General features: G+C 61.0%; 1 protein-coding gene across 1 annotated transcript; it reads left to right on the top strand.

The window, feature by feature from the left end:
- Positions 1-230: 230 nt before the first annotated feature.
- On the top strand, positions 231-10,377 carry LOC118160192 (dnaJ homolog subfamily B member 12-like; the record flags this gene model as incomplete). The annotated part of the gene is made up of 8 exons (XM_035314726.1): positions 231-427; positions 1,089-1,234; positions 3,892-4,077; positions 5,106-5,185; positions 6,089-6,198; positions 8,083-8,255; positions 8,474-8,625; positions 9,927-10,377. Coding segments are annotated over 7 exons (1,014 nt in total), but the record flags the coding sequence as incomplete, so codon positions are not given.
- Positions 10,378-10,966: the final 589 nt, after the last annotated feature.

The raw sequence follows: 10,966 nt of genomic DNA, 5'->3' as shown, positions 1-10,966 counted from the left end.
GGCCTCAATTTCCTCAGAAGGGCTTTGATTTTCACCGGAGCTGTTTTAACTTCCCCTGGATTCCTTTTAATTTTTGCTTCATTTCTTTAATTCTCCCCAATTTTTTCTAATCTCCCCCGAGATTATTTATTTTTTTCCCAAATTCATCTGATTTCCCTGAATTTATTTTAATTCCCCCCCCCCAAAGCTCTAAGTCCCCCCCCCCAATCTCCTAATTCCCCCCGAATTTCCTTAATTCTCGCCTCCCTCCCGTTGCAGCCCTCCTGGAGGAGCTCGACAAGGAGCAGCAGGCAGCGGGCGCCCAGCCCGCCCCCGACCCCAGCCCCGGGGCGCCGCCGAGCCCCCAGGGGAGGCCGGGCAGCGGCGGGGAGGCGGCGGGGGAGGCGCCGCGGGGCTACACGCGGGACCAGGCGGATGCCGTCAGGAGGTGCGTGCGCTGCCCGGGGCCTCGGGGACGGCCTCGTCCCCCTCTCCTGCTGCTCGCGGTCACGCCAAGTAGAAACCCCCCGCGGGGCTCCTCGCTCTGCCGGGAGAGATGCTCGGGACGCTCCTGCTGGCAGCTCCCGGGACGCGTTTATCCGCTCTGCTCTGGCTCGTCCGGGTCCTGTGAGGAGGAGGGATGGTGGCGGAGAGCTCGCGGGGCTGGGCGGCGCCTGCTGCTCCCTCCCCGGCTCAGCCCGTGTTAGTTTTTAAGCCCGAATTTACCGGGTCTGAAACGTCACGGGGGGGACGCCAAAAACCCAGTGATCCCCCAGCTCCTGGCCTGCCGCTTGTCGTCCTTGTGCCCCCCCCCCACGCGTCCTGCTCCTGCTCTGGAGGTGACAGCGCTGCCCGGGGAGAGGCCCTGCCACCTTTCCTGGCCCGCCTCGTTCCCTGGGAGCGTTTGGGTGCCCGTAGCGCAGGCTGGCTGCGGGCGAGCACGTGAGGAAAAAGCGGGTCGCCTCTGCGGAACCCGAGCTGAGTAAAGCAGGGCTCGCTGCGCGCCGTCGGCCGGAACCGCGCCGCGTGCGACGTCGCGGAGTCGACACACCCGAGGCAGAGCAGTTCTCGCAGCCGAAACTCCCCGCCCGTCCCTTTTCCCCTGGCAGGGTAAAGCAGTGCAAAGACTACTACGAAATCCTGGGAGTCAGCAGAGAAGCTTCCGACGAGGACTTGAAAAAGGCGTACCGGAAACTGGCGCTGAAGTTCCACCCCGATAAGAACCACGCGCCGGGGGCTACGGAGGCCTTTAAAGGTACCGTGAGATTTACCCGCAGCCATCGGGCGACGCTGCTGAGCTGGGCTAGCAGGGACTCCTGAAAACAACCTCCTGGTTCAGGCAGAGCGAAGTCAGGCTCTTGGCAGCAGAGTTCTCTTCTCCTGAGCTGGTTGTGTCCCGAACGAAGCGCGCTGGGAGCTGGGAGCTGCCCACACGGCGCGTTTGGGGCAGGTGCTGGCTGCTCCCCTGCTGGCACCGGAGGCGGGTGTTGTGCTTGCAGTCCCTTTGTCTTACAAACATCTCCCAAAATGCCCCCGCACGCTGAGAGCGCAGCGGGGCTGCTGTGACTGAGTCCCCCGGGAGGAATAGTGCCGGCTGGGCTCCGGCAGGAAAACCGTCTGCCAAAGGCTCCGTCCCTGCCCGCGGGGCGTTTCAGGCAGACCCTCGGCCTTCGGGCTGCCCGCTCAGGGCCTGGCCGCCAGGAAGGGCTGGGGCTGGGTCTGCTGGGTAGAAGTGCCGGGGGTTTCCCCGGGTGAAACCGCGCCGGCCGTACAGCCGAGCCCAGTCAGAGCTCAGAAAGGTCAGCAGGAGCGTTGCGCTCGTGGATTTTTTCATTTCCTTTCTTCTTCATCTCCCGTGTCTTACGTCAGAAGCCTCAGCAGGAGGGGTTTGCTGAGCTGCTGACTCGTGGATGTGAGCGCTCAGCAATGCCTGTGGGCCGGGTAACTCCCCTTTGCTAGAACAAACGCGGGAGGGTGGCACGGGAGCTGCCTTCAGCTGTGTGAGGGGAAATAAAGGAGCAGGCCGGTGATCGTGGCACCGTGCTCCCCTGGGCTGGCTCTGGGATTGCTCCGCTCCCGAGTAAAGTGAGGCCTCTTCTGATGGAGATCCCCAGAACGGCCCCGCGGGCACTTCCCTCGCTGCCCATACCCCCCTCGTCGGCTTTTCACCTGCCGGGGGGGCTCTGAGCAGCACCAGGGGTGCAGCGGAGCTGGAGCAGCACGGCGCGATCCTGATCGTGACGACGGAGATGAGCACAGCACTTCTCGTGCCCGTTTCACAGCGCTGAGCCCTTTCAGTACCGCGCTCCGATTCTGCCCACCTCGGGAGGGAAGTGCCCGGACTTCTGCTGGAGCAGGGAGCAAGGCCACGAGTGCAGTGAGGGGCGAGCTCCGAGTGGACAAATTTCAGCAGTAAAAGTCTTACGTAAGGTTTGTTCGAGCCTTTTTGGGCTTACATCCACGACTGATAAGCGTCTCGCTGCTGGCCGATAGCGAGCTGACCCCCAGCCACTCTTTCTTAGCGCAGGGGCCAGGTTAAGCAGGGAGCATCTGCCTGCGTCGCCTGTGCCGCGAGCCGCCGGCCGCCGGTTTATCCGTCAGTCCTCGCCAGGTGGCGAAAGGCAGGTTTCCTCACCTCTAATCTCCAGCGCCGATGTTTGCCGAAGGCTTTGACAGGAGTTACGTGCCAGAAGTCGCGCGTCAAGCAAGGTGCCCTTTATCCTCCCGCCTCGTCTCCTTGGCTCTCCCCGGCCTTCAGCAGGGCTGCCGGTTTGCAGGGCTCGCCAAAGTCCAGCTGCTCCCTTCCAGAGGGCGAAGGGGGAAACGTGCGGCGCTCTGAGGGCTCGGGTTAATTTTTTCTAACGTTGGTGTGTGTTAGCTCAGGTCTTGACGTTCGGCTTCCCGGCCACGGCTGATAAAGGTCTTGTCCTGGGACCTTGTTGGCCGCGGCTGCAGGTGGCTGCCGTTGCGTTGAGCCACGTTTGCATCACTGCCTTCGGCTGACGCTGGGGAAGGAGCTGGACCTAGCTGCTGGGAGCTACAATCCTGACCGGGAACGAGGCGTTTCCCTGTCGCTTGGTCAGCAGAAGGCTAGACGATGACCAGGATCCTGAATTGCCCCATTTTCGTTGCTTAATCACGCGCTGCGAAGGGACCGGCTCGAGTGCTGGAGCCAGTCCTTGTGGTCCAGCTTCCTGCCCGGCTCGCAGAAGCGTTTGCTGCGTGTGCGCTAATTATAACCGAGGCGTACAGCGAGCATGCTGACATTACATCCTCCGCTCTCCAGACCTCTAGTCCAGGAAGAAACCCAACACCTCGGGCTCGCTGCTGGGAAAATTCCGCATCTTAATCCCCTCCAAAGGGCACGTACCTGCCTTTCCTGCTGCCCCTGCCTCTAACGCAGCAGCCAGCCCCAGTGCTGAGAGCTTCCTCCCCTCCTTGCGGCGCCGGGAGGAGCAGGGATGTGCTCCGCAGCCCCGTACAGAGGCTCGCGGGCGGGTTGGCGCCGAGGGGTGAACTGGGATGCGCGGGGACAGGAGCCCAGGAACAGGCGGGCGGCCTGCTTGGAAGGCCCTGCGTGTGCTGAGGCTGCGGAGAGTTAGCAGGGAACCCAGGGGGATTTAGTTCCGCAGGCGTTGTTAACAGCCCTGGTAATTAAGCACCTTCGTTCCGGAACCTGGAGGTTCTGAAACGCACAGCTCGCTGACACGGCTTTCAGCCAACAGCTGTGGTTTCCTTCTGCCTGCGCTGGCCAAAGCAGCGTGCCGGGTAGGAGAGCCGCGCTGTCGGAGACCTGGCTGCTGGAGAACCTCATCTGGGCGCTGAGGAGGGCGAGCCGTGCCTGTTGGCAGGGCTCAGCGCGTTACCTCGAGAAGAAAGGAGCTAATTGCTTCCTTATTGTCGATATTTCAGCCATCGGCAACGCGTACGCGGTGTTGAGCAACCCGGAGAAGAGGAAGCAATATGACCAGTACGGGGACGAGAAGCTCAACCCTGCTCGGCACGGACACAGTCACTCAGACTTCCACCGCGGGTTTGAAGCGGACATCTCCCCCGAGGACCTCTTCAACATGTTCTTTGGCGGTGGATTTCCTTCCAGTAAGCACGTGAAACCTCGGTGTCCTGAGAGGGACCCGGTCCTTCCGACGGTCCCGGCGCAGTGGGGATTTATTGGGCAGGGCGAGGACCGGCAGGACAGCAGCGTTCCCCTCCACAGCCCAGTTTGATGGGAGCTCTCCCTCCCAGGTGACCCAGACACCTAGGGTTTGCTAAATTGTTCCATGGGAACTCGGAGAGCTCGGGACCCGGCGGGTAATTCCAGCAGAGCTGGGCTTCTTCCCCCAGCTCAGGTGTTTGCCCGCATTCCTAGGCTGGACTGAATGTTAGAGCAGCAATGACTCGCTGCGGTGCTGGTCGCGATAATAACCGGGTCCCGAAGAAGGCTGTTGTGCCTGCTGGGTCAGAAGTTAGATCTTGCCATGGGAACAAGCCCCGGTAACTTCCAGGGCTCGGTCTGTGCCTGCTCTACCCAATGCTATTGAGGTTTGGGTAGCAGGAAAGAACGGAGTGAGTTGAGACCAGAGAGTTTACCAGAAGGCTGTTTCAGAAGCCTGCCTCGTGTTCCCCCTGTTGGCAGCGGAGGCAGCGTTCATTTGGCCTCTGGACCAACCTGGGGAAAATTCTGTTTCAGAAAGTTGGGGCTACGCCGGTAACGCCAGCGAGTTGCTGTCCTTGCTCAGTCTCTTTTTCCCTTTCCCTTCTGTCCCTTGAGAATCCAGGAGTAGTTTTGCAGCTGGTCTCCCTCTTCAGCTGTAGTTTTGACGTCTAAAACGAGGAAAAGCTGCTTTTAAGATGGAAAACCTACCAAAAGTATTTATTCCTCTGTTTCCGACTGGCGTTAATCAAAAGATAAACTCCTTCGCATGAATTCTGTCGGTCTCCTGGGGAGAGCTGCTGCAGCCGCCCCTGCTGAGCTGCTTGGGATCCCTCCACAGTCTAGTTTCAGGGTTGTGTTTTTGTCGGTGAGGCTGGCGTGGGACGTAGCCACCTTTTGTGGTTCCTTCCTAGCCAGCCGGCGCCGTCCTGCGTGCGCTGACCTCTGTGTGTCCTTCGCCTTCCGCTCGCAGGTAACGTCCACGTGTACAGCAACGGCAGGATGCGGTACACCTACCACCAGAGGCAGGACAGGCGGGAGCACCAGGGAGACGTAAGTGGGGAGCACGCAGCGGGCCGCGAGCTCTCTTCCAGCGGGGAAAAACGCCGGTGTGTTCGTGAACCCGTGCCGCCTCGAAATGAGATGACACCAGTCAAACGTGCTTGATTTTCGCAGGGAGGAAGCATTTCCTCTCACTTCATTCTCTGATTTTAAAAGGCAGAGGCAGCTCTCAGATGATACGACACAGGTGGCTCCCCCCTTCTATCTCACGGTGCGGGATGGGGTGTTTGCAGTCTGTGGTGTGTAATTCACCGAGGAAAAAGCCTCACGGCCTGAGCTGCCTGGGGGATTTCCGTCACAGGATCTGCATATGCCTCCAAGGAAGGAGCATGTGGGACGCAACATAACCCCCCTCTTTCAATAGCCAGTAAAATGCTTAAAAAGGAAAAGAAAGAAAAAGTGAGAACTTCCCGAGTAGTTCTTCGCAAGGGGAAAGGGGGAAGCGCGCTCTGCCAGAGGCGGAGGGAGCTCAGAGCTGAGGCAGAGGGGGAATTTCTTTATCTGACCCCGAGGAGGGGAGAGCGCTTTCACAAAACCAGTTCTGCTCACCGGCACGAGCAGGACGGGAGCCTCACGGGGCGCGCGGTCAGACGGAGGCAAGCAAAGTACAGGCGGGAGGCTTTTGAAATTTGCTCACCGGGTTCCCCCTGCCCGTCCCCTCCAGTCAAAGCTGGAGACGTTGGGACCTCCAGAGTCACGCTGTCCTTTCAGGAGGAGAGCTGCGGGCGGCCAAACGTCTCCCAGTTAACTCTGGGGAGCCTCCTGAGCCCGCTGCCTCCGTGGGGCAGGGGAACTGAGGCTGTGTTCGGGCTGGGAGGGAGGGAAAGCGATGCCGCGGGGTCTTTGCCTGCCAGCCTACGGATGGCGCTCCACTGTGCGTTTCTGTTCCTGCAGGGCGGCCTCGGGCTGTTTGTCCAGCTGATGCCTATCCTCATCCTGATCATCGTGTCTGCTCTCAGCCAGATGATGGTCTCCAGCCCTCCCTACAGCCTGAGCCAGAGGCCGTTAGTACCCCTTCCTCTGAGCCTATTGAAGCGGGGTGGGTTCTGGAGGGCTGGCCGCCGTGGCGGGGCGGGGAGCTGGGCGCTCTGCTTTTCCCACCGGTGCTTCGCTTTATCTCCTCCTGCCCTTGCTCCCTGGTGTCTCACACGTCAGGGAAGGCCGCCTTGTTTTCAGGCAGGTCTTGGGACGGGAGGGTCTGCCGGGGGGTGCTCGCTGGGCTGACGGACTGGGGCGCTGACGGGGAACCTCTGCAGCCTGCAGCTGGGTGGGAAAGGGACGGGGTAAATGCCTTCGAGAAGCTGTGGCCCAGCGGGGCCGCGTGGGTGCGCCGAGATCCCTGTGCAGTGGGCTGAGATGTGGAATTAAATCGGGGTATGAAAAATGAAATTCAGAGCTGCTCATCCTAAAAGCCGCAGCTGGGTTTACATCTAGTCCGGAGCAGTGGAATATGGGGGGGGAATAAAAGACGCTCCCTCGCCGTGCCATCCGATTTCCCACTTGGGGTTGGGACAAGAGAAGCGAACGAGCTGCCCCAGCCCCTCGGCCGTGTTTTCTGAGCGAGGCGGGAGGAGCTGGAGCAGCAGCGTGCTGTGCCGGCAGGCGGTGCTGCTCTGCTGCTCAGGCAAAGGAAAAAATGCTGAGCCCAGCTGTTCCTTGGCAGGAAACGAGCTGGCTGCGCCGAACCCAGCGTGCCGCAGGCAAGCTGCTGAACCTGGGGAGGTTTTAATGGCGCGGGGAGGTTTTAGTGCCCCTTGTTTATGGGAGGCCGTTGCTGAGAACGGCAGAGTCGTAAAGAAACCCTTGTCACTCGGTTCCCTTCGGAAGCCTCTTCCAAAAATCAAGTTCTTGCTGACCGGCCCGCCCAGGTGCGTGCCACCCCGCTCAGCAACGCCTCACCGAAGCTGCCTGGCCGAACGGCACGGCTGCCTCCAGGTAGCAGGTTTCTTCTGCCCCCGTTCTCAGCACGCTGCGGGAGCTCTGCGCGCTCAGAAAGGCTCCTCCGAGGGCTCACGCTGTAGCTTCCTTCCTTCGTCTGCGCACAGAAGAGGAATTCAGGCTTGTGGAGGCCTCGGGGCTCTGTGCTGACGGGTAAAGCAGCGAGCTGAGCTGCCAGCAGGCACTGCCGTGCTCTCGAAAAGAGCTTTGGGTCCTGCTCCGCCCGGGGGGTGACCCACTGTTCTCCCTGGTGGAGCGTGCAGGAGTGTTTGACTCGCTCCTGCACGCCCTGCTCACGGAGGAGCTGATGTTTATACCTGGCTCAGGAGGCGGGCTGGCGCTGGATGCAGCAGCCAGCTGGTGTTTGTTGTGGGAGACTTGGGGCACGGCTCCAGCTGGAGCCGTTCCCGATGAATCCAGCGTTTGGGCACAGGTCCTGTGCTGCGGCTTGCAGGCACGCCCCAGCGAGTGTCCCTAGGTCTGCCGGGGCGCTGGGGAGCAAACAAGAACCCGGTTTTGTCTGAAATGCAAATCCGAGGGGGCAGGGTTAGGGTAAGGAGAGGTTTCCTTCCAGAAGCTGCTTGCTGTACTCGTCGGTGCAGGCTCGAGCGCGGAGAGGGATCTAGTTGTGTTCCCGCAGCAGCATGTGATGAGCTAGGGGAAGCTGCCACTGCTGGGGGCGGCGGACGTCCCCAGGGGAGGGCGCAGGGTCCGGCCGAGGGGCAGTGGGAGCAGCCGTGGGGCTCCCTGCCGGCTTGTCCCTCCCCGTGCTGCTGCTTCCTTTCCACCAGAGGTTTCTCCTCTGCTGAGCTCGGAGGCGGGGGGTGCGTGGGGGCGATGCGTGTGGTCAGTCAGCGGCGTGCGATCCTCTGCGGCGTGGCGAGGCGCCGCGAGGCTTTGGCCATGCCCTTCAGGTGTCCGACGCTGTTCTGCCTTCTCTCCCGAGCCAGGTCCGTGGGTCACATACACAGGAGGGTGACAGAGCACCTGAAAGTCATCTACTACGTGTCCGAGAACTTCGCCGAGGAGTACACGGGCACCAACCTGAAGAACGTGGAGAGGAGCGTGGAGGACGACTACATCGCCAACCTCCGAAATAACTGCTGGAAGGAGAAGCAGCAGAGTGAGTAGCGTGGGCTCAGGGGCAGAGGGGGTTGTGTGCTGCAGGAAGAAACCTGCCGAGCCACGCTGAAGTTGTGTTTTCACAGCGCGGAGGCACGTTCCGCAGCCTGCCGAGCGATGAGCCTCCGCGTTTCTCCTTCCCCGTGCTCGGTGGGACTCGGCCTGGTGAGGGGCCTCCTCCCCCGCCGTGCTCCTAACGCCGCGCTTCTCCCTTGGCAGAGGAAGGCTTGTTGTACCGGGCGCGCTACTTCGGGGACTCGGAGCTGTACCAGCGGGCGCAGAAGATGGGCACCCCCAGCTGTAGCAGACTGTCAGACGTACAGGCCTCTCTGCATGGATAGCCGCCGCCGGCCCGCTCGGCGGAGCCCTAAGTACGAGCTGGTGCCGCTGCCTGGGACGGCAGAGCGCGGCGCAGTTGGGCTTTTAATACTTAAATCCCTGAGGCACGAGTCTTCGTGAGTCTCCTCCGGACGCGCGCACGTAGCGGGGGGAAGCAGCCCCCTCTGGCACGCCCGCCCTCCTGACCTGGGAGATGAATTCTCTCTGGCTTGCATGTCAGCACCCCGGCTCTCTCCGAGCTCGCTGTTTTTGCTGGCGTTGGTCCTCGAGGAACAAAGCAAAGCCCCGGGCGTGCTGGCGACTCGGCCGAGCTCTTGTCAACCGCGCGCCCGGCACAGCTCGGCTGGCTGAAGTGTGTTTTCCTTATCTCGCTACGCCGTTCCCAGCCGTGGCAGCCAGCCACCGCCTTTAAACGAACCCTTGTTGTCGCTTGGTTGGCTGCTTTGTTGAAAAAGTCGTTACCCGTGGCGCTGAAGAAGCGCGGTGACGGGGAAAGGACTCGTAGAAAGCAGCTGTTCCTTGCCCCCCTCTGCCTTCCCCTGACACTCGAGGAGAACAAAGCAGGGGGTTGGAGTTCACGGCAGGTTGCAGAAGCAGCTTCGGGCGGTCGCGGGGAAACAAAAGGGGCCGAGCCGGAGCCTGGAGGGTCGGAGAGCTGGGGTTAGGGCGAGCCGGGTAGCGCAGGTGAGGGCGGGAGTGCTGGGTCCCGGGGGAGCTGATGAAAGCCAGGGACACCTGGGCAGAGCCTGGAGTCCTTTTTCTGCCCGATTACCTGGGCTGATTCCACCTCCCAGACGCTCCGAGGGTGGTCCCGTCTAGCCCCAAAACCTTTTGAAAGCAGTTTCCGTGAAAAAAAAAGCAGAAGGTGAAGCTTCAAGCACCAAGTTCTAGTTGTATGGACGCTGCTGAGCCGTACCAGGACTTCTTGGGGGCGCTGGACATGCGGCTACCTGGCTCCCAGGCACGAGTAGCGAGGTTCAGCAGCGGAGCTGTTCTTTGTTTTCACCCTCCTTGCCTCACGAAGCGCGTCTAAAAGCTTGAAGGCCCTCAGAGCAAATCCTCGGGGTCGCGTTCGGCCCCTTTTTGCCCGCACCCCGTTTTTGGAAGCACTCTTACCTCGGTTCTCCCGCTCCTGTTTTCATACCGGCGCCTCTTCTTTCAGGCCAGCGCGGCGCTCCCGACCTGCCTTCCTTCGAGAGGAGGCACCGGGCGCCGCCGCGTGCCCGTGGTCTGGGCGCAGCCTCCCGAAACGCGGGGCCGGGCGGGGAGCGGCGGGGTGGCGGCGCGCCGGGCGGCCCCCCGGGACTCACCCCCTTCCCGCTTTCGTTCCCAGACTGGAAATGCCTGAAGCCTCTTGGTGAAGTGCACTGAGCCGAGCTGACGGTTTGTATGTAAGGAATCAAACCCGATACTGCGATGGAATCGGAGAATTAGCAACGCACAACTGCCCTCTCTCTTCTCTCTGCCCGTCTCCGCCGTTACGACGTCTCAGGCAGCAGCTAGGACAGGAAACGCGGCTGCCGGCCTCCTGCTCCCCTCGCAGCGCCTCCAGCCTGGCTGCGCCGAGGGACCGCGGCGTGGCGGGAGGTGAGGGAACAGCCGCAAAGCCGTGCAGCAGGAGGAGACCCTCGGGACTGCGCTGGAGAGGGAAACCGGACGATTTGGTGACGAAACTTTAAACAAAAAGAAATATAATCTATTCAGAATTAATTTATAGCTGTATATACGTTGTACTTTTAAACTATGCAGGGGTTGGATGATTAAATTATTTTGTTCTCTGCCCAGCTTGGCACAGGGGAAGCGGGCGGCGTCTCTTCCCGGGGTATCTCGCTCTGCCTGGCACGGAGCTGGGAATCACTCGGCGCTTACTGCACTTGGCTTTCCCCAGGGCAGCGGCGCTCTGCGGCCGGGGAGGGAGATGCCCGCCTTCCGGCTTGGAATAAAAGCATTTCCAAATCTGCAGGGGGCGAAAAGCGATGCACGAAACCGCCCAGATTTGCAGTTTGGGTTTGCAGCGTCGGCAGAAGCTTCCGCGGGTCAGCTGAGCACTGGAGCGAAGGAAAGGATTGTCCTGGAGGGTTTCAGCTGGTCGCTTTATGGCCGTGTGTACCCTTTTTTTTGTTTCAGTCTGCTTTTAATTCTGCCTCGTAATCAGTGTGCAGCTTTCCGTCTGTAAACGGGGCTTTCCCCGCGCGCTGTCCCTTTGTTCATTATTTTGTCCCGCACCCGACTTCGCAACGTGGCCGTGGCGCGCCGCCGCCTGCGTTCCTTCGGGGTCAGTGGGAAAAACTGGATCCTTTTTCGTCCCCTGCGGTTAATTTTTGCCTGAAGGCAAAGCATCAGCCCTCCCGTGAACTCCAAGCCTTCTTCCAC

This window comes from Oxyura jamaicensis, unplaced genomic scaffold (assembly GCF_011077185.1).
Source record: "Oxyura jamaicensis isolate SHBP4307 breed ruddy duck unplaced genomic scaffold, BPBGC_Ojam_1.0 oxyUn_random_OJ106628, whole genome shotgun sequence".
In the NCBI taxonomy this organism is placed as follows: Eukaryota; Metazoa; Chordata; class Aves; order Anseriformes; family Anatidae; genus Oxyura; species Oxyura jamaicensis.
Note: the sequence above shows the minus strand (reverse complement) of the source record. Positions and strands in the feature narration are given on the sequence as shown.